The sequence below is a fragment of the Protopterus annectens genome, chromosome 9.part0 (genome assembly GCF_019279795.1).
Source record: "Protopterus annectens isolate FY-2018-M chromosome 9.part0, PAN1.0, whole genome shotgun sequence".
NCBI classification, from domain to species: domain Eukaryota; kingdom Metazoa; phylum Chordata; order Ceratodontiformes; family Protopteridae; genus Protopterus; species Protopterus annectens.
This window is the reverse complement of record NC_056743.1, coordinates 1,792,072,036-1,792,095,989: the sequence shown is the minus strand read 5'-3', so window position 1 is coordinate 1,792,095,989 and position 23,954 is coordinate 1,792,072,036. Positions and strand designations below refer to the sequence as shown.

At 40.9% G+C, this 23,954-nt stretch overlaps 1 protein-coding gene across 2 annotated transcripts in view; it reads left to right on the top strand.

Moving 5' to 3' along the window:
- The window catches only part of LOC122812269 (nuclear factor 1 X-type-like), a 2,275,854-nt gene that overhangs the window by 1,092,311 nt on the left and 1,159,589 nt on the right, over positions 1-23,954 (top strand). For both annotated transcript variants that reach the window (XM_044084667.1, XM_044084666.1), the window contains exon 4: positions 765-885. In XM_044084667.1, coding sequence (XP_043940602.1) covers positions 765-885 — 121 coding nt within the window. The remainder of the gene's footprint in view (positions 1-764; positions 886-23,954) is intronic.

Below are 23,954 nucleotides of genomic sequence, written 5' to 3'. Positions count from 1 at the left end.
ATGGCATGAGGCTAGCTTTCACAAATGATGATACTTGCAGTATGAAGTTATGGTACACTTGTAGCAGACAGTAACCGTAAGTTTTGGGCATGTGACAAAGTTCATCTGATATAAAGTAAGGCCAATATGACATATAAAGAAGAGATAGTTACTTCATATCTCTGTTATGGTTAGATGGTTATTGTGAAATGCTGTGCATTTCCTTAGAATATTGAGGAGAATGAACTACAGTGATCAAGCAGCAGGGTGACTGGCTGCTGGGATGCTTATAATTGGGAAGTGTTAACTTTTAAAAAGACTAGATTATTAGAGCAATGTATGCATTTATGGAGCACCACATTATCTGCCCTGGAACAAAGACACTTGTCAGTGTTTACTTAAGCTCCCTTTATAGTTATTACTAAACAATAAGTCAGTAAAGGTATAGAGACAGTGTTATACAAAGTTTTGACTTGTAAAACATGTGAGAATATTCTGCAATAATGTAAATATTTGATAGTATTCAATGAAGGTCTTATTTTGTTGTCTGCATGTTATGCATCGGTGGGATATAGTAGTTTCTCTTTGATTGTGATTATTATTGTTCAGTGGTTAAAAAATGAAAATTGTGAGATGAAAAATAAGGACCAGTGACAGAGACAATTGAAAAATATGATTTACCTGTAAAAAGGAATGAAACAGTGCTGATGGTTATGGAGACCTTGGAAAGATGATAATATATCCTGTTTATATCTTGTTAATTTACTTTGTTTTATTTCTTTCAGCACCTGTTGCTACAGCATCTGGTCCAAACTTCTCATTGGCTGATCTTGATAGTCCTGGTTACTACAATATTAACCAGGTGACCCTTGGACGACGTTCATTAACATCTCCTCCTTCTACTAGGTATGTTATTTTCAGTTCCTACTGCCTAAAACAAGTAAATATTACATTAAATAGTGCTTTGATGTATAATGTTTCTCTGAATGTGATAAAAATATAATAACAAATTAGAAGTATCCTGAAACAGCAATATATATCCCAAAGAAGAAATTTTTAAATAGAAAAATTCTAACAGAGAAACAAATATAAATCCTCGTGGAACTTCAGGTTCTCAGTGTATGTGTAATAGAAATGCAGCAAGCATGCATATTACATGAGTAGCTATAAACATGCTATGTCTATCTAGTTCTTTGGAGAAAAATCAAAAGTTTTATTTTATTATGTCATTTGGCAGCTTATACTGAGAGAAAAATGAATTTATGTACTATAGACTGATTAACTCAAAGCGTAGACACTGTTTGCATTGATTAATGTGCATTAGCTATAGAAAATAATCTGATGGAGTGATCATTTCAGATGCCTTAAATTATTGTTCAACTATTACAGAAAATATTGCAGAATATGAAGAAAATTAAGAGAAAAAATTCATACAGTTCCATTTTCATAAAGTTAGGATCTGGAAAATTTTAAACATTTTCATAATGTTTATGAAACTGAATTGTAAAATAGAGACAAATTTATGCTTATGTCATTTTGTATTTTGCAAAAAAAAAAAATATATATATATATATATATATATATATATATATATATGTATGTATGTGTGTGTGTGTGTGTGTGTGTGTGTGTGTGTGTGTGTGTGTGTCTGTGTGTGTGTATGTGTGTGTGTGTGTATCGGCCAGATTCAATAAAGCCTACATGGTGTCTTTACACCGCTGCAAAGCCACATGGTAGTTCACTTTTTTTTCCTAACAAACATCTTTATTAAATTTTCACGTGACATAAACAATCTTACATTTATACAAATGAAAAACAAACAACATTTCACCACTTTTGTTGCAAACAGTATACATCACAGACACCATGAAACAACTATAGATGCAAACATTATACATCACTTATAATCTATTCAGTTATTGTCACTTAAACATTATATGGCTCATTCAAATCCTGCCTCTTAATCCTCATTCCTGCACTGCATATATTGTTCCCAAAATTCCCATTTTTCCTATATAGTTTGCTGCCTCCCTTATGTAAAGATCCCAGTTCCAGTTGTTTTATCTCTGTTATTATATTCACTACTTCTAATAAAGTTGGTCTAGACTTTGATTTCCATTTACTAGTAATTGCTTTTCTTTTGGTAGCCACCATAATTAGACTCATCAAGGCTTTACTATGTCTAGGAAATTCCAATTCTGTGTCATAACTTAAAAAAAATCATCTCCCAAGTCAATCCAATCTGCTCACCTAGCATCTCTGCCAGAGTGGTCTGCAGGGAATACCTAAAGTATGCCACTCATTACACTCCCAAAAAATAGGAAACCAGCATCAAACCAGAAATACAGAGAGTGTGTTTGGGGTGCTTAAGTTACGGTTCCATTGCCTAGATACATCTGGGGCAGCCCTGCAGTACACTCCATTGGCATGTACTGAAATATTAACAGTATGTTCCATGCTACACAACATCATCGTGAGAAAACAGCAGGATCAACAAGGGGAAGGGGCAGACATCCCACCACCAATGGCAAGGTCACCACAGCCACACGCAGGTGAGGAGTCAGAGGAGGAAGCAGCAGCTGCTGTGGGTGTAGGTAGATGTAGGTGTGCTCAATATACTCTCACATTGGCTAAGAGACAATGCATAGCACACCCACTCGCCTCCTGAAAGCCTAAAACCTTCCTCCTATGCATATACATATAGAAACATGGATGCCAAGCAACTCTTAAAGCCTTTACCATGTATTGGCTGTGTGCTTCTTGCATCAGACAGAGTCGGACGTGAAGTAAAACTGTTGCAACTGCTGGATTTACAAGGTAAGTGTTGAACCTGGAGCGTATTGTCTGATAATATGAATGACCGGCATATCCTTATATGTTGTTACGTGGTAGTGTAAGTAAGTTTTCAGGGATTGAGATGCCAGGGTGCCATATTCCTAGGTGTCCTAAAAGACAACAGAAGGACAATACCCATAACTGTCACATAGCTACAAAATAACTGTACTCAGATGAAGCAGAAATGGTAGCATTTCAGTATTACCCACTAGAGAAACATAAAACAGTCTAGAGATTTGAAATATGAATAACAGGCTAGAGGCAAATAAATGAGAGTAACTACAGCAACATATCCTTGTTTGTGCCATAACAGAAATGCAGCTTTGCTTCCCCACCCCCGAAAAGAACAGATAAATGACACATTTTGCTAACAAACCATATTTTAAATGCTAAAAGTGATATCAAATGAACTTTCCCTGAAACATGTCTACAGATTTAACACAGAACATTCCATTTTAAGGTACTGCCAAACATGTATACTTGTGAAATGCTCTGACAAATACGCCCATGCCATCAGTACACTTCTATCTAATGCATACACATAAAAGTGTAACATTTGCTAATCAAAAAAAAAAAAAAATATATATATATATATATATATATATATATATATATATATATATATATATATATATATATATATATATATATATATATATATATATATATACACACACACACACACACACACACACACACACACACACACACACACACACACACACACACACACAAAATGGATATAAAAAGTTTGCTTACCCCTGTTAAAATGCCAGGTTTTTGTGATATAAAAAAATGAGACCAAAATAAATCATTTCAAAACATTTCCCACCTGTAATGTGGCCTATAATCTGTATGATTCAAATGAAAAACAAACAAATCTGTTAGGGAAATAATATAAAAAATATAAAAAAAACATACAATACATTGGTTGCATAAGTATGCACACCTTTAAACTAATACTTTGTTGTGTGTGCACATCCTTAAACTAATACTTTGTTGAAGCACCTTTTGATTTAATTAGAGCATTCGGTCTTCTTGTGTATGCACCTGCCATCAATTAAAGAGACTCTGATTAACCCCAAATAAAGTTCAGCTGTCCTAGTACGATTTGTCTGACATTTACTCAGTTGCCTGCTACAGCAAAAGCCATGGTTCACAGAGAGCTTACTAAGCATCAAAGGGATCTCATTGTTGAAAGGTATCAGTCAGGAGAAGAGTACAAAAAAATTTCCACAGCATTGGATATACCATGGAACACAGTGAAGACAGTCATCAAAAAGTGGAGAAAATATGGGACAACAGTGAAATTGCAAAGTACTGGACATCCCTCCAAAATGTATAAAAAGACAATATGAAAACTGGTCAGGGAGGCTGCCAAGAAACCTACAGCAACACTGAAGGAGCTGCAGCAATTTCTGGCAAGTACTGGTTGTGTACTACATGTGACAACAATCTTCCTTATTCTCCATACGTCTGGACTATGGGGTAGGGTTGCAAGACAGAAGCCTTTTCTTACACAGAAGAACATCCAGGCCGAGCTAAAATTTGCAAAACAATACATGAAGTCTCAAAAATGTATATGGGAAAATGTGTTATGGTCTGGTGAGACCAAGTTTGAACTTTTTGGCCACAATTCCAAAAGGTACATTTGACGCAAAAACAATACTTTGCATCATCAAAAGAACACCATCCCCACGGTGAAGCATGGTGGTGGCAGTACCATGCTTTGGGGTTGTTTTTCTTCAGCTGGAGCTGTGCCTTTACTCAAGGTGGATGGAATTATGAACAGTTCCAAATACCAGTCACTTTCGGCCCAAAACCTTCAGGTGTCTGCTAGAAAGATGAAGATGAAAAGGATTTTCACCTTTCAACATGACAATGACCTCAAGCATACATCCAAATCAACAAAAGAATGGCTTCACCAGAAGAAAATTAAAGTTTTGGAAAGGCCCAGCCAGAGTCCAGATGTAAATCCAATAGAAAATCTGTGGGGTGACCTGAAGAGGGCTGTGCACAAGAGATGCCCTTGCAATCTGACAGATTTGGAGTGCTTTTGCAAGGAAGAGTAGGCAAATATTGCCAAGTCAAGATGTGCCACACTGATAGGCACCTACCCAAGAAGACTGAATGCTGTAATTAAATCAAAAGTACTTCAACAAAGTATTGTAGTGCACACTTACTCAACCAGCATATTGTACATTTTTTATTTTTTCTATTTTTCTCCTAACAGATTTATTTTTCAATTGAATTGAACAGGTTATAGGTCACAGTAAAGGTGGGAAAAGTTTTGAAATTATTTATTGTAGTCTCATTTTTTTATATCACAAAAACCTGACATTTTAACAGGGGTGTGTAAACTTTTTATATCCACTGTATATAAAACTATTGAACAGGTTTTTCTTAGTTATACTTCAGCATGTGCAATATAAAACTGAAAAATGCAAGCATACCTTCTCAAGTTCAATAATCCCAAAGTAATAGTGTATTTTCTGTGTTCTTCACATAAACAAGTCTCCTCACCTTCAGTTTCTCTAGCTACACAGTTGCCTTTTTATAGGTCCATAGTTTCATAGGTAAGTACTAGGCTATCTGCCTGAGGGCATCTATAAGCCTAGCCAGAATGTATCGGCTTTCGCCACCCCCTTAGATTAGTTCCCTGTGCGTCTGTCCAGCAGAACCATTAGTTCCCTGTGCCTCTGTCCAGCAGAGCCACTGCAGTGATCCCCGGGGTAAATTTTCTGTTTCCCATCCACTCGTCAAGGTTTCTCTTGAAGAGTGTTAGTGAGGGGCTCTGCCTACTGTAGATTGGAATCCTGTTCCAAAGCATGGGGAGTCTCTGGGACAGGAATCTATCCCTCCAGCAAGTCCTATTTATCATTGTGGTAAGGTTTAGATCCCTAGAGCATGTGGCTCTCGGGGATTTGGCTTTTTTTAGGTGGAGCATGTCCATCAATTCTGGGTTGGACATGGCCTTGTATGTCAGGCAGAGATCACCTCTGAGTAAGTGGTATGCAACCGAGTACAGCTGGAGTTTCTTCAGTCAGGCTGCATAGAACATCTGTTTGAGGCCAGTAATCCTCTTGGTGAGGTACTTCTGTGGTCTTTCCAGCTGTTGCAAGTGTCTTGTAAGGTACATCCCAAATGGGGCGTTGTACTCTATGATGGGTCTGATGAGTGATGAGTACAGAGGCAGAATAACCTATTTTGTTCTAGATGCATACCCTTTTGTGATTAGGTGGACCACATAGATGGATTTTCTAACCATCTTGGCAATATGATTATCAAAGGAGAGATTACTATCTACGTGGGTCCCCAGATCCCTTATTACATTTTCTGTATTTAGGGGACTACCACATATGTGGTAGTTCACGGGTACTTTGTTTTTTCCAAAGGGGATGACTATGCACTTATTGGCATTTAGCTTGAGGCCATGATTTTGACACCAGGTATCCATCTCAGTGAGACCCTCCTGGAAGATGTCTGTATCAGCCGGAGAGTCAATTATGGCCCCCAGTTTGCAGTCGTTTGCGAACTTGGTCAGCCATAGTCCTCCTGTGCTTGCCTGTACCTCTGAGAAGTATATACCGCACAGGAGGGGTCCCAGGACTGAGCCCTGGGGAACACCACTTGTAACTGGTTTAGAGTCGGACCTAGAGCATGCAACTCTCACCATGTGGGTTCTATCCGTGAGCCAATTGTCAATCCATCTCGTGATGTAGGGGTTTTTGTTCAGGCTGGTGAGCTTGTCTATAATACCAGAATGGGGAATGGTGTTGAAAGCCTTTGCGAGGGCTAGGTAGGCTGTGTGTACCTCCTTTCCCTTGTCTAAAGCCTTGGTAACTGTCTCAAAGAAGTCCACCAGGTTTAGGAGGCATGAACAGCCCTTAACAAAGCCAAACTGGGTAGGGTCCAATCTTTGGAGGTTCCCAATGTCTCTGTTAATGAGTTCCATGATGATGTGCTCCATAGCCTTGCAGACCAGGCTAGTCAGGCTTATATGGTGATAGTTCACTGGGTCCATTGTGGCTCCACCTTTGTGGAGCGGGATAACTGTTGCTGTGCACCACTCTATGGGTGCGTAGCCTGTAGAGATGCTGAGTTTGAACAGTGTGTTTAGGTGAGGGGGTTAATTCATTTTGGAGTTCGTGTAAGACACAGCCTGGGACACCATCCGGTCCCATTGAAGCTGTGTTTTTGGCTTTGGATAAGGCTGTTTTAACCTGTGTGTCAGTGATTGCCGGGGCTGTACATTCTTCTGGTATGGTTATGGGCCCTTTAGGGGGTAAGAGGGGGGTGAAGTTTGTACTAAACCTGTCTGCCAGATTGTTGGCAAGATCAGTCAGTTCACTGTATTTTGTGTCATTCTGCACTAACTCATCTGAGAGTTTCCACTTTGGTTCTTGGCATAGCTAAAGAACGCTTTGTATTTATCTTTGGAGTCCTTGGCAATTTTTATTTCGAAGCTAGCCTTGGATGATTTTATGAGGGATCGTAGTTTCTTGCTGATACTGATCAGGGATGTCTTTCCTTCTTGGGATTTTACTCTTTTCTGTACTAGTTTCCTCCTTCTATTGTATTGTTTCTTTACGGCAGGAGTCCACCAGACTGGTTTCCTTTTCTTGGAGGAGTGAGTCTTGGTTTTGCTTGGGATAGGACAATCCATGCATTCTTTCAGGTGCTCATAGAGTGCCTTTGTAAGGGATTCAGCAGCTTGTACAGCATTGTCCTTTAGCAGGGGGGCTGTGAACCTTTCCAACTCTGTCTTAAGTAACGTGAAGTTTGCTTTTGAAACGTTTTTCACGGTGGTTTCCTTGATTGGGGGTGGGGCGGAATGTGGATATCCAGAGTGATTAGTCTATGGTCTGATCTAACCAGCAAGGGGGTGACCTCCAGTGTAGAACACCGGTTGGCCATGTTGGTGCTGACCAGGTCCAATATGTTGTCACCTCTGGTGTGGGTGTTGACCAATTGATCCAGGGCATTCGAGTTTATAAATTCTAGGAAGCGTTGAGCAAGGGAGTTATTACTTAAGTAGTTCTCCCTGTTAATGTTTGGGTAATTGAAATCACGCAATATTAGGGCATTTGGTAGGACCTTCATATTTTCCAGTGTCTCCAGAAACGTGGAATGGTGGTCCTGGGTCATGGTGGGTGATCTGTGGAAAGCTACAATTTGAATTGCAGTTTTGCCCATTGTTAGTTGCACATGGATGATCTCTGAGGCATTATGCTGCACCACTAACCTGGAGTTGTGGGTACCCTTGATGAATATGGATACACCCCCACCTTTTGTGTTTCGGTCCTGGTTCTGTGGCCAAAAAGTATGGTATGAGTTATAGCCTAGTAGTGCTGGGGTGCTCTCTGGAGCCTTAAACCAGGCTTCTGTTACTGCAGGTGGTGTACTTATGGTGTAGATTCAGGACTATCAACTTGGTGAAGGCAAATAGGTGTGAACTCATTAGAATTGCTGAATCCCAAACACTTGGTGCCATGTTGTAGATGTAAACATAATGCAGACACTCCCTATGTGTTTGTTTTTAATGGATTGCAATCATCAGTGATAACTGGTAGGGAGAAGGAAAACACAACAGCAATGCAGCCTGCCCTACATCCAGGTGGTGTGTCAGAGTTAGACTTTCAAAGTGTTAGATGTAATTTTGTCAAGGTTGTAAATGTAAGTAAGCAGCCCACAATTCACAGGTTCTGTTTATTAACATGCAACATCTCCTTCATTTCTTGGCAACTCCATATCATATTATTGCCATTTAATATCCTCATATATTTTAAGGGCAATGATATATAATGGCTTACAGACTGCATGTCTCAGATTATTAGTCAGATAAGAGAAGAATGAGCAACAAACACAGAGAGGTGAGACAGAGCTGCTTATTTGCAAGCAATAATCATAACTGCTTGTTTGATCACTCAGTGCGCTACATCCAGAATTAATAAATGTATAAATAACTGTGATATGGTTTCATATTACTGTAGATGATGTTGCAGTTGGTTGTATACGGAATGATTTCAGTCCCTTCCTCCAAAAGTGTTTGTGTGGCAAAGAGAAATAAGACACCCTTACTGTGTTCTGAAGGTTCATTGGAATGAAAATTCAAATCCAGAGCTAAGTAGAACTATTTCATGTGTACTAACATTTTGTAGTGTGTACGTCATAGATTGCTTTTCTTCATTTCAACTACTTTTCCCTTTTTTTGTTTTTCCCTTTTTTTGTGGGGGTAGTGTTTGCCCAATGTGCATCTTAGCACAAATATAAGAAACTGAGAAAAATGAATGTCAGGTTTGGCTGTGCTGATTTCATTTGCACAAAGCGCAGTAGTGCACAAACTAGACTACTGGCCCACCTCGGAATCAGACAGAACACCTGCAGGACATCTGCAAACAGTGTCTGTAAAAGGACAAAAGTCAAAAACAATACATTGTTGCAGTTTTTGTTTTCCATTGTGCAACTGCACGTACCAGCTTTCCGCGGTAATTAGCACGGTTTCCCAACAGCTGCAGTAGTTGAACACCTGCAGACAGGACTCAGACAGCCAATAATTGAAACTGGATACATTCAATTAATTTTGTTGGGCACCGCACAAACACCCTAAGTGACGTTGCATGGTAGTTAACACGGAGACCTTAAGAATTTTTATTTTTTATTTTTATTTTACATTTGTTGACCGGACTAGTCTAACTGGATATTTGTCCATTTTCAGTAGAGGCCCGGGGAGAAAAGCTCCAGCATGAACAGTAAACAAAGTTAACAACATATAACAAAGACATGTATGAAAACAGTACAGTGGTGGCATTGGTTAAAAGAAATAATATAGTAATAAAATTATAGGATAGACATTATGCTAAAAGTTAAACTAAGTAAAACAAAACAGGTATTGCACAACAGAGTAAAGTATTTATAATTTATCCTCTTACTATGAAAAAAAAGTAACAAGATTTAGAGGCCTAGGTTGGAGGCCTAAGTTAGGGGAGTGGGGAAAGGGGTATGAGTAGGAGGGGAAAAGATTTCAGTCTGGGTTAGCACAAGGACAAAGCCACTGAGTTTTAAGATGTTCTTTAATATGTTTTTTGAATAGAGAAGTAGAAGCTAGGTTAGAAAGTTCAGGAGGGAGCTGATTTCAGTTTTTACCTATAGTGTTTGAGAACAGTGAGTCGCCAGCTTTGTTCTTAGATTTAATCAAGGAGACCAGGAGTTTATTAGCAGAATGTAGTGTAGCTAGATTTTTATAAGGTGAAATCAGATTAGTGAGGATAGGGGTATCATTGGGTTGGTATAGGATCTTTTGAGTGATGAGTAACTGTTGACAGAGTATGTGGTTATGCAATTCTAGCCATCCTAGTTGTTTGAGGTTAAGACAGTGGTGAGTTTTGAAGGGAGTACATGTAATGAATCTAGCTATGCTATTGTAACAGGTAGAAAGTTTGGTGATGTTTTTTGATAGGTTAGTATATATAGCAGAGGCATAGAAAAGGGTAGAGATGAGGTGGGTCTGGGCAATGGTTTTCCTGGCTGAGGGGGTAAGGAAGGGTTTAATTCTATAGAGAGTACCAAGTTTTTTGTTAACAGAATTTATGGTGGCGTTAATATGGTCATCATAATTAAGATGATTGTCAATTGTAACACTTAGTAGGCGGGTGGTAGTATCTGGGGTTATGTTGGTAGCATTGTTAGAGGTTATGGCGAAGAATGGTGTGGATGATTTATGAGTTGGAGTAAAGAGTAGTAGTTTTGTTTTTTTGGGATTAAGGAGGAGGCAATGTTGCATAAACCATTTTTCAACATTTTGGAAAACAGTTTGGGTGAGGGACTGAAGGGAGGCTACGTTCTTAGCAGTACAGATTAAGGTCGAGTCATCTGCATATTGAATTGCAGGTGGCTTGAGGTATGTTCAAGTGTAGGTCATTAATAAATAAGGAAAAAAGAAGGGGACCTAAGATTGAGCCTTGCGGGACTCCAATATTTATTGGGAGTAATGAAGACAGATTGTTATCCCAAAGCACTGCTTGCTGCCTGTTTTGACGATAACACCTAAACCATTGTAATGCTTGTGGATCAAGAGAATGGTATTTTAGTTTGTCAAGAAGTAAGTTATGGTTAACCATATCAAAGGCTTTTGACAGGTCTATAAATAGTGCAGAGGAAAAGGAGTTTGTTACGATTTTTATTTACAGAGTCAGTGAGGGATAAAAGGGCAGTCGTTGTGCTGTGGAATGGTCTGAAGCCATGTTGACAGTTGGCTAGTAAGTTATTTTGTAGTAGGTGGTTGAGTAGTTGTTTGTGAATACATTTTTCCATTATCTTAGCTAATGGGGAGAGTAAGGCAATAGGGCAAAAGTTAGAAAGCTCAATAGAAGATCCACCTTTATGTAGAGGGATTATGTGAGATACTTTCCATATGGTAGGGATTTTGCCTTCAGAGATAGTCCTGTTAATAAGTATAGATATGGGGTAGTCTATAGCATTTGCAGCAATTTGTAGGTATTCAGATGGGAGTCGGTCGGCAGATGGGGTGCAAGGTTTCAGTTTCTTAAGTAGCTTATGAATAAGAGATGTAGGAACAGGTTGTATATGAAAGGTATGAGATGAAGTTTTGGAGGTATTTGGTGGGGAAGCAGTAGATGGAGGTAAAGAATTGGCTAGGGTTTGAATGGCTTCTGTAAAATATTTATTAAAGGCATCAGGGATCTGGTTGGAATTATTGTGGTTGAAGCCTAATGGGGCAGGAGTAGTCGAATGTCCTGGTTGAAGAAGTTTGTTTATCCCTGACCAGAATTTTTGTGGAGTTTGTTGACTGGTTTGTTGGAGGTGAAGATAGAAGTCTTTTTTGTCTCTAAGAGTATCTTTCTTGGTGGCATTTCTTAACTGTTTAAAGAGGAGGTGATCAGATGGACATTTGGTAGCTCTCCATTTAGCCCATATTTTGTTTCTAAGGATCATTTTTTGCTTAGTTTGTTTTGTTAGCCATGGGGCAGATTTGGTTCTTATCCTAGTAGAGCGATAAGGTGCGTGATACTCTAGGATTTGAAGAAAGTTAGTGTTGAAGTAGGTCACAGCCTCATCAAGTTCAAGATGGGTCAGTGGTGACCAGTCACATGCTTGCAATTCATTCAGGAAACTATCAGGATTAAAGAATTTTTTTGAGCGGGAAGTTTTGAGTTTATGAGTAGTTGGAATATGAAATCTTTGTCTAGTAATGTAAGTAAGCATATGGTCACTAATATTATCAGGAAGGGTTCCTGGAGTATAATTGCTAGGGTGGTTATTAATAAGGATCCAGTCAAGAGTAGATTCTTTCCTGTTAGGTTTGTGGATTCTAGTCAGAGTGGTTATTAATTGAGAGAATCCATAGAGATTTATGTGGTTAGTAGGGTTCTGGGAAGTACAAGTTAACCAGTCTATGTTGAAGTCAGCAAGTACAATGGTTTCCTGGGGTAGTTCGGTAGAGAGGAAATTAAGTAAGTTTTCAAGAGTATTAGTATTGTTTCCAGGGGGAAGATACATACAAATTAGGTAGATAGATTTGGTGTTGTTAATTTGGAGTTTAGTAGACAATATTTCAGATTTGGTGTCTAGTGATGGAAGATCACTATAGAGGGATACTTGGAGATTAGATTTATAGATAATGGCTATACCACCGCCTTTTTTGGTTTTGCGCTCACATTTAAGGATGTTATAGCCTGGAGGAGTAATTTCCTGTCTTGAGTAGAAGGTTTTAGCCAGGCTTCTGTAAGACATAGAATATCAAATGAGTGCAAGTCCAGGAGTGCATGCAGGTGGTGTATTTTCTTGTTAATACTTCTAATATTAAGGTGAGCTATCAGAAGGGAGTTAGGTGCTTTAGTTAATGAAGAAGGTTTAGGTAAAGGTACATTATCATGGTTATTCTTATTGTTAGTATTGGAACCAGGGTTTGGATGAATATCCCCGTGTAGGAGGAGGTAATGCTGGGGATAGTGTAGGAATTTAAGGATCTTGAGAGAGTTATTAAAATTCTTTTTGATTGTGCAGTATGTCATATGGGTTGTTCTGTGATATTTTGGTAGTATATAGTTAGTGGTACAGGTTATGTTACTATGGTTGAGGGTGTGGATAAAAGAAGAAGGTAAAGTTTGTTGGAGATGAAGGTTTTGTTCATGTAGAGTAAGATTTTCAAAGAAGGTGATTGAGTAAGGTATGGTCAGAGAGGCTATAGCAGTAGTTAAGAGTAGGATGTATGTGAAAATAGTTTTGTGTGTTGGAGACATGGTAGTGAGTAGATATCAGATGAGAGTAGCTTGTGTGAGTAGGTGTGGTAGAAAGAATAAATGAGGATGCTCCAAGCGATTAAGTAGGGTTTTGAAAAAAGAAAAGCAAAAGGAAATTAATGGAGGTTGAATAGGAGGTAGATACTGGAAGTAGTTAGTACAGAGTATGGGTAGGATAGGTAATGGAGTAGTTAAAATGAGAGGTAATTGGAACTAGGTGGTAATGAAAGAGTTAGGTGAGTGGCCTAGTGATGTGGTGTTTTGTGATAGGTTGAGAAAAATAAGGGGAGTGTTTAGTGAGGTATAAGTCTAGGGGAGTGGCCTAGTGATGAGGAGGTTTGTGATAGGTTGAGAAAAATAAGGGGAGTGTTCAGTGAGGTATAAGTCTAGGATACCTGGGGTGGGTGGGAATTGGGGGTAGGGTAGGGGAGCGGAGTGAGCCCGCAGGGCGAACGGAGCGGGGCAGACACAAGTAAGGTGAAAGCAGTGAGGGAAAAAAACAATCAGTAAGGTAGTAGGCAAGAACAGGAGGCAGTAAGTGAGAAGGCAGATGTAGTTATACTGAGGATGTGGGGAATTAAAAGAGTGGGAAACCTGGGAGATTAAGGGGTAACCTAGGAGTAGTGGAGGTGGAGAAGGAGGGCTAGGTAGAGGGTTTATAGGACTATGGGAGGAGATATAGACAAGGTTTAAAAGGATTAAAGAAGAAGATAGTAAAGGAGAAGAGCACAACAAGCGTAAATGTTTTAAAGTAAGAGGTGGGAAGAGAAACTAAGTGACTTTAGAGGTGGGTAAAGACTGCCATCTAGTGGTCAAAGTCTATAATTACCCAGGAAAGAGATTGCAGCTGTTGGAAGTAAATGGGAAAGGCAAGTAATGGAGAAGAGAGAGGTTGGAGGGCTATTACAATAAAGGTAGGGTCTGCAGTATCGTAGAGACAGACAGTGGAGTACACCAGTAGTTAGACAGGGGGGTATGGCTGCTGGCAGATCTGGCAGATTATCTAGTACACCTAGGAAGTGTAGTGGCCTAGTATATACACAATGTAGGTGAGAGAAAATCAAAAACACTTTGTGACATACAATATGAGTTACTGTGGCTTTTGGTCCAGGGTGTTTAGATTACCCAGGTGAGGAAATACCCAGGCAGGTTTAGGTAGGTGGATATAGCATGTCTTTGGAGTCCAATAGGGCACATCCAGGAGTGGAGAAAGTGAGTCTGTTATTCTAAAAGTGTATTAATTCTGGTTTAAGCACTTGGGCTTTCAGGCCAGTTATTTTACATTAAGAGGGTTCGTGGTCTGCACTCTTGTGGGAGGAGAGGCTGGACTCTGCCCTTCTGAGCTGGGAATTTCTGGTTGAAGGCTTATAGTGCATGCATATCTGAACTGCTTCTTACTGAAGTTGGTGCGCCTTGTTTGCTGTGGCATAGACTGGATTCGGGCCTGCTGGATCTAGCTTTGTTTGTGTAACTTGAGCACTAATCCAGGCATTCTCTAAAGTATTCAATTGTATTTATTACTGCTTGGTAGTAACTTGATTAAAGTGTAGCTATCATTCTAAGTCTTTTGGATTAAGCACTTGGGCTTCAGACCAGTTGTTTTACATTAGGAAGGTTTGTGGCATGCACTGTGGTGGCAGGACAGGTAGCTTTCATCCTTCTAAGTTGGGAACTGCTGATTGAGAGCCCAGTGTCTGTTATTCTTAAAGTGTATTAGTTCTGGTTTAAGCACTTGGGCTTCAGGCCAGTTATTTTACATTAAGAAGGTTTGTGGTCTGCACTGTTGTGGGAGAAGAGGCTGGACTCTGCCCTTCTGAGCTGGGAATTTCTGGTTAAAGGTTTATAGTGCCTGAATATTTGAACTGTATCATACTGAAATTGGTACACCTTGTTTGCTGTAGCATAGACTAGATCCAGGCCTCCTGAATCTAGCTTTGTTTATATGCTTGTTGTTTGTTTGCTTGTTATTTCCCTGGAACGCTAATTCCACCTAATACGCGGCTTCTCAGCGCTTCTGTGGATCACTATTGATATCTGCATTGCTTACTGTACTTATTTCCTTGTTTCACTTGAAAGAAAGTTACTGTTTGTCGTTTTTGCATTTAAGTTACCTGTAACACATTGCACTTAAGTTACCTGGCACTTGCTCACTAAAGCAATTATATAAGTCAGCACTAAAAATTAAAAGCACTACACCCTCACTCCCCACTGGCCCTGGTTTTCAATTATTAAGGAATTCCCAATATTATTCTAGCATGTCCAAAGGTCAGTTGTCAATCTCCTCTCCGGTCCAGCTGGTGAATCTGGGAATCTTGAGGCAATGTTACAACTGCCTCATGTACACAGACAACCCACTCCTCCTCCCAACAAATTCCAACACATGTGAGAGATGCAACCATATAGCCAAACTGGAGGCTAAGCTCTCTCAACTCAGTACTGGCATAACTAGTCAGGAGGAGAAGGAAACCACACTCACTACAATTCCAGTCTCACATAGACCTACCACGACAGCAAACCAAACACATAATCACACAAAAACATACTCGAGGCTCTAAATAAAGATCTGCCAAGCAGCAGAGACCTCCAAAGCAGACACCCAAGCAGCCGCTACCCCAAAACAAAACACGTGCAACACATATCTCACAAAGCCAGTGTGCCAAACAGTCACAGCCCTTAAGACTAAACAACACACCTGATACACTTGTAACAGGTGACTCTATCGTCAGGCACACTGACATCCCGCTCACCAGGCTGAACAAGGAGAGGGTCACGGTGAGCAGCCTGTCGGGCGCTAGGATCCGCCACATAACACAAGCACTCAGGTCACTCCAAGGCAAGTACAAATATGACTCAGTCATTGTCCATGCTGGTGTGAATGACCTGAGACGTACCTCCCTGGACTACATGAAAAGAGACATAAAGGAGCTCTCTGAGCATGTAGCCCAGGCCGGTATGACCCTGACCTTGAGTAGCATCTTACCCTCACCAAGAATGATGCCACAATATGAAGACAAGATGATCAATTTCAACAATTGGCTTAAGTACTGGTGTCATTCAAAGGGGATCCAATGCCTGTCAGCTTGGGATGATATGCTCGACAAGCCACGATGCTTCGCTAGGGACGGCTTGCACCTGTCACCCTGGGCTTTCAGATATTGGCAAAGGCTCTTGCTACCCACATAGTGCCTTTTAGGCAAGGCTCAAAAGACAAACCCACCTCCATAGGTATCACAAGGGATAAGAAACTAAGAGTAATGCTACTTAACACCAGAAGTCTAAACCTCAAGATGCACGACTCGAAACTCTCCTTAGCATGGAGAACATCGATATCTGTGCAGTAACAGAAACCTGGTTCAGGGCTCCCGAGAGCACCCCAGCACTACCAGGTTATACCTCATACCATGCTTTTGGCCCCAAAACTTGGACCGAACCACAAAAGGAGGGGAGTATCGATATTCATCAAAGATACCCACACCTCCAGGTTGGTGGCAAAGCACGAAGCATCAGAGACTATCCATGTGCAACTAACAGTGGGTAAAACTGCCTTCCAGTTTATAGTCTGCTACAGACCACCCTCCCAAACCCAGGAACCCCACTCGGCCTTCCTGAGAACACTGGAAAATATGAAGGTCTCTCCAAACACCATTATATTGGGCGACTTCAACTACCCAAACATAGACTGGGAGCATTATTCTAGCTCCAACACCCTAGCCCAAAGGTTCCTAGAATTTATAAACTCAAATGCTATGGAACAACTTGTTACCACTCCCACAAGAGAGGAAAACATACTGGACCTGATCATCACCAACATGGGGACTCTATGCTCCAGACCAGAAGTGTATCCCTCACTGGTAAGATCAGACCATAAACTAATCTCACTGGATATTCACATCCCGACCCCACCCCCTGCCCAGAAAACCATAGTGAAAAACTTCTAAAGCAAATTTCACACTCCTCAAAACTGAGGTGGAATCCTTCAAAGCCCCGGCCTGTGGAAAATACGCCCAGACCGCAGAATCCTTTATAAACGCATTCTATGAACACCTTCAGGAATGCATGGATCATGCGATCCCAAATAAAACCAAGACCCAATCCTCCAAAGGCAGACGTCCTGTCTGGTGGACCCCAGCCATAAACAAACTATACAATAGAAGGAGGAAGCTACTAAATGATAGAGCAAAATCCCAAAAAGGGAAGGCATCACTGATCAGTATTAGCAAAAAACTACGGGCACACATAAAATTGTCTAAGGCCAGCTTCGAGAGAAAAATTGCACAGGACACTAAGGATAATCACAAGGCTTTCTTTAGTTATGTTAGGAACCTGGGTGGTAATTCCCAGATATGCTCAGAATTAGTCCAAAATGACAAAAAATACACCAAACCCACAGACATTGCCAACATCCTAGCGGACAGGTTCAGCGCAAACTTCTCCCCCCCCCACCAAAAGGGCAAATATCTATCCCAGCAGAGTGCTGCCCCCCTGACATCTCAGATGCTCAGGTAAGAGCCGCCCTCCAAAGCAAAAACACAGCATCAATGGGACCAGATGGTGTCCCGGGCTGCGTCCTACATGAACTCCAAGAAGAGCTAAACCCAAACATAAAACTACTGTTCAATCTCAGACTTATTACAGGATATGTGCCCAAAGAGTGGCGTACAGCAACAGTGGTCCCTCTCCATAAAGGTGGTGCCTCAATGGATCCTGGAAACTATCGCCCCATAAGCCTGACTAGCTTGGTCTGCAAAGCTATGAAAAGGATCATCATGGATCTCATAAATAAAGATATTGGGGACCTACAAACACTGGATCCTACCCAGTTCGGCTTTGTTAAGGGCAGATCCTGCCTCTTAAACCTGGTTGATTTCTTTTAAACAGTCACCAAGGCCATTGACGAGGGGAAGTTGGTCCACACAGCCTACCTGGACCTCGTAAAAGCCTTCGATACAATACCCCACTCGGGCATTATAGATAAGCTCACCAGCTTAAATATAAACCCCTATGTCACTAGATGGATTGCAAACTGGCTCAAGGACAGAACCCACATGGTTAGAATTGCTGGAGCCATGTCAGACTCCAAACCAGTTACAAGTGGTGTCCCACAAGGCTCAGTCCTGGGACCTCTCTTGTTCGGTATATATTTCTCGGAGGTACAGGCCAACACGGAAGGACTGTGGCTGACCAAGTTCGCAGATGACTGCAAACTGGGTGCCATAATCGACTCTCCAGCCGACACAAGCATTCTCCAAAAGGGCCTCATAGAAACAGACAACTGGTGCCAGAGCCATGGCCTCAAGCTAAATGCCAAAAAGTGTATAGTCATCCCCTTTGGCAAAAACAAAGTGCCCACAAATTACCACATAGGTGGTAATCCATTAAGTACAGAAGAAGTAATTAGGGACCTGGGGACCCAAGTTGATATTAATCTCTCATTTGACAACCACGTGGCCAAAGTGGTTAGAAAAACATTTTATATAGCCCACCTAATCATGAAGGGATTCACATCTAGATCAGGGAGGTCATCGTGCCTCTTTACTCATCCCTCATCAGGCCCATAATTGAGTACAATGCCCCTTTGGGATGTACCTTACCAGACACCTGCAGCAACTGGAAAGACCCCAAAAGTACCTCACCAAGAGGATCAAAGGGCTCAAACAGATGCCATATGCTGCCTGGTTAAAGAAACTCCAGCTCTACTCAGTGGCATACCGCCTGTTCAGAGGCGATCTGTGCCTGACGTATAAAGCCATGTCCAACCCGGAATTAATGGACAAGCTGCACCTCAGAAAATCCAAATCCCATCGAGCTACGCTCGAGAGACTTGAACCTCAGCACTGAAATAAATAGGACATGCTGGAGGGACAGATTCATAACCCAGAGGCTCCCTTCACTCTGGAATAAAATCCCAGTCCAGGTTAGGCAGAGCCCCTCATTGACTCTCTTCAAGAGGAATCTTGATGAGTGGATGGGAGATCGTAGGTTTACACCGGGTATCACTTCTGTGTCACTGTTAGACAGAGGCACAGTATACTAACCTCAAAAAAGGGCATAGCAAAATAAATTTAAAATGGGTGGCGAAAGCCAAACACATTCTGGCTAGGCTTATAAATGCCCTAGGGCAGATAGCCTAGTATGAACCTATGAGTATAAAAGGTTTGAACAGAATATTAGTTACTGTGGCTTTTGTTCCAGGGCGTTTAGATTACCCAGGTGAGGAAATACCCAGGCAGGTTTAGGTAGGTGGATATAGCAGGTCTTTGGAGTCCAATAGGGCACATCCAGGAGTGGAGAAAGTGAGTATAAAAGATTTGAACAGAATATTAGTTACTGTGGCTTTTGGTCCAGGGCGTTTAGATTACCCAGGTGAGGAAATACCCAGACAGAATGATTAGGAAATTATGGAATGTCATGTTACTAATCCTGTGGCAGCAGGAGTAAGTGTAAGGCTGGAGTACAGATGGTCCTGGGTTCTAGTACAGGGTATGCAACCTATTTTTACTGTTGTGACAGTGCAGTTTATAGCAATGAAATAAAAAACAACAGGTGTAAGTGTAGGACTGCCATACACATGGTCTTGGGTTCTAATACTGGATATTCCATAACCTTTTACTGTTGTTCCACCTTTCATTATATTCAGTCTCACATATAACACTTTAGATACTGGAACTGATAAGAAATATATGTATAAGGGATGAGACAACATTATTGTATTTTTAGATGTATGACAAGGTATACTATCTACTACATTTCTGTAAGTATAATTCTGCTATCTGGTCTTGCATGGCCTTCAAAATTACATAAGCCACATACACAACTGGATCCATATCCAATACATTTGTCAGGTCACATGCATACATGTGTAACAGCTGTAACTGTCACCTTTATTTATGCATAATTCCTGACTATGTCTGAACAGCACTTCTTCTGTGGAAAAGATGGAAAGTCTAAGCTGTGGAAGAAACTGCTTTGTCCCTTATGCCTAAGTTTGAATCCCACAGTGTAAAAATCTATTTTCCTTAGTATATAAAGGCAAAAACAAATGTGTTCAATTTCAAGTATTTATTTCCTCCCTACTTGGCACTGCTGTGCTCCACTTAACATTGCCCAAACGTGGTTGGCTTTGTTGCTCGGATTTGCACACTGCCAATAAAAGCAATAACTGGAATTGGCCGGAAAGCATCAATTTCCATTGCTCTAGTCTGGCTGGTAGACATGGCTGGCATTAGAAAGGAAGGTGCCAAGTTTAGGGCACAGAGGTGGGGTGAGCATGAGTCTAAGATATTTATTAGACTCCCGGTAAAGTGCCACAGCCAAAGACTTCTGCAGGGGGACTAGTCTGGCTCCCATTACAAGTCTGAGGCATAAGATAGTGTGGCCCAGGCTGTATCCAGTGTCACTGCCCATGCCACACATTGGAGAGTAGTGTAGGCATCATTTTAATGACCTACACAGGTGAACCATTGATTGAATGAGTTTGAGATTACAGACATCCCACAGCTGTTTAAGTATGACAATAGGAGAGTACTTGTAAGACTTAGAAAGCTAAATGTAGGCAAGACTGGCATACATAATCCTCTCCTGTTCTTTTATGTTCTTTCCCCAGCTGCCACTGAACTTGAGTTCAATAGGCAGGTTCATGTTGCTTGAATGGAGAGACTGAGGGAAATAGGTGGCATGTATGTAGCAGAAGAGAAGTGTTATTGTAGCCTTAAAAGTTAAAAATAGCTTTTTGGGTCATTTATACAGTTTTAAGAAACGGAGAATTAATATCCCAACTGTAAAAACAAGTATGCATGTATTAGTCTGTAACACAAACCATTTCTAGGAGTCAAATATTAGACTGTAGTCAGAGGTTGGGGGATGAAATACCACGATTCACAACTATACAATACTGTTATTTCTTTAATAATATTTACATTAAATTAAAAACTCTATGCCAGTGGCACAAATGCCCTGCTGCAAACTGTAATCTGTATAACTGGAACACACATATGTGCAATGTATGCACATATCAAGGATTACTTTCAGCGATCTGTAGTATAGTGTATATCTGTTAGGACGTATATTTAAATGTAATACTTCAAATAAAATTGTTGTATAATTGTGTTAATGCATTGCATGTCACATATGATGGTACTAATTTTATCGCTTTTTTTCTCGTATCCACCCCAACCCTTATCTCTCTTTCTTTTTAGTTTCTATTATGTGTCATCAAAATGTCTCCATGTCATTTTTTGGACCACATCACTAAATGCTATACAGCACAACAAGGTAGGCCAGCCCCAGTGGATCAGCCTGCCTCTGCTGCCCTTGCACTACCTGCACCCTCAGGTAGTACTGCTGCACAAGCTGGTGCAGTGTTACCCTCTAGGAGCAGTGGCGGAGGTGGCAATTTCATCACTCACCAGGAGATGCCAAGGTTGATGCGTAGGGTCATGCATCACACCACTGGTATATGTCTACTCTGGATGGAGAGGCTGCTCTCCCTCATGGTCCATAGGAGGAGAAGACATCAAGCACTCTAGCTGGCAGTGGAGTAGGGGGACAGTGATGACAATCCAGTGGGTGAGGACTCGATTCTCACTGTCTCGAACCTTGATCGGCATGAGCCTGTGTTGTCCCCTCCCTCACCCCAATCACGGTGTCCTCCAAGCTTTTGTGTCCCTCACTGTCCCTGTCTCCTGTCTTGTTTGTTTGCATTGCTTCCTCACCTACCCAACTTACCTGACTTAGACATACCTATGTCCCTTACCCAGCAGTCTTCCCTTACTGAATTAAAAAAAAAATGGGCACCTATCCCACAAAAAAAATCATCCCATACATATGACACAGTTGACTCAGTCCATTTGGCTATATAACATGATTATGTTGTTGTCACCCCTCTCTCTGGAGGTGACAGTCCAAACTCAGCTAATATTCTGCACATATGATCAGTTTTAGTGTTAAAGAAATGGATAGCTATGGTTCTTTCTACCTCCCTCCTGCACATTCCTGTATTGCTTTCCCTTTGTTCTCCTGTCTGCTTGCTCCCCATTTCACCATTTTCCTATCTACCCCATTTTAACACTTATAATCTGGTCAAAAAATAGAATCACACACACAACACACATAAGAAGTAGAAAAAGCAGTGGATCCGTTCACTTGCTGGCTTCTATGTTTGTGCGGAGTTTGGCATTACTCAGTAATGCCAAGCAACAGTGTGCAGCAGTACAATGCTGTGGTTATCTCGACTCAGTGCCGCTTAACTCTGCTGTGCTATGCCAACACACAGGAACACATGTACTATAAACAATTAATGTCATTCCATTATCACTGTTTATTTAATAGTCTTAGATACACCTGGATTCAAACCCAGTATCATCTGGGCTCAAAAGGAAATGTGTCAATGCATTTACACCTGCTGCCATAGAGTCAGTTAAGCAGCAAGTGTGTTTCATAGACTTAATACTAACTCTCAGACTTTTAGCAATGTGGCTCGTATGTGCACACTGTTCAGCTATGCGCAAACAGGGAAAGTAATGAAAGTGTGTATCGCACATGCACAAATACTTTGCCAACTGTCACGCAAACCTGCTGCTTGCTGTGCTATGGAAAAGTAAATATGTATCGGTGCTGTTTACTGTCCATTTCCTGTTTATGACATGATATTATATGTGGAAATATAATAAACTGAAGGCCCTATCTTACAATATGTCACATATTTGCAGTGCAGCCATGTGTTGCCTCCCTCTATGCACTGCAACCCTGGTGTCTCAGTACTTTTTTCGCACATATATCAGCTACACTACATAAATGAATATGTTGTGTGATATACAATGCATATCAATCTGGTAACATTTAGAACTAGAACTAATGACCCATAAGCCTAAACAACCTTATCAGCAAGGCTATGGAATGAATCATCGTGGACTTTATCCATAGGGACATAGATGACCTTCAGCACACTTGACCCAGCCCATTTTGATTTTGCTATGGGTAGATCTTGCTTATTAAATCTAGTGGACTTCATTGATAATGACCCCAAAGATCTGGATGAGGGATAACAGGACATACCACCTATGTTGATTTATCCAAGGCCTTTGACACTATCCCCATTCAGGTATCATAGAGAAACTCCTCCATCTGGAGATTAAGCCATACATTCCTAGATGGATAGCCAACTGCCTCACCGACCAGATGCACACTGTCAAAGTTGGGGACTGCACCTGTACCACTAGACCATTTACCAGTGGAATACCACATGGATCTGTGCTGGGCCCTCAACTATTTGGAAACTATTTCTCTGAAGTCCATGCAAAGGTAGATGGCCGGTGGCTTACCAAGTTTGCTGATGACTGGATGCAGTCATATACACTCCCCCAACAATGTTAATATATTACAGAAGGGGCTGACATGGACAAATGGTTGGTGCAAAACCCATGGACTGAAGATTAAAGCAAAAAATAATGCCTCATTGTCTCCTTTGGCAATAAAATACCCCTGCTAATTATGAACATAGCTCCTCTGTAAGCTCAAACACAGTATTGTGAGACCTGGGAGTACATGTTTGATAGAAAGCTACAATTCAATCACTGGGTGTCCATAGTGGTGAGACACACATTCTATAAATAAGACCATCACATCCAAGACCAGGGAAGTCATAGCTCCACTGTACTTGACCCTTATCAGGTCACTAATTGAGTACAATGCTCCCTTCTGTCTGTACCTCACCAGACACCTGCACCAACTGGAGAAAACACAGAATATTTGTGACTGAGAGAATCCAGGACCTTCAAAACATGACATACATAGAAAGACTGAAAGACCTATCACTGTGCTCAGTATCATGCAGGCTGCTGAAAAGTGACCTTTGCCTGGCCTATACAGCAGTCTGAGACT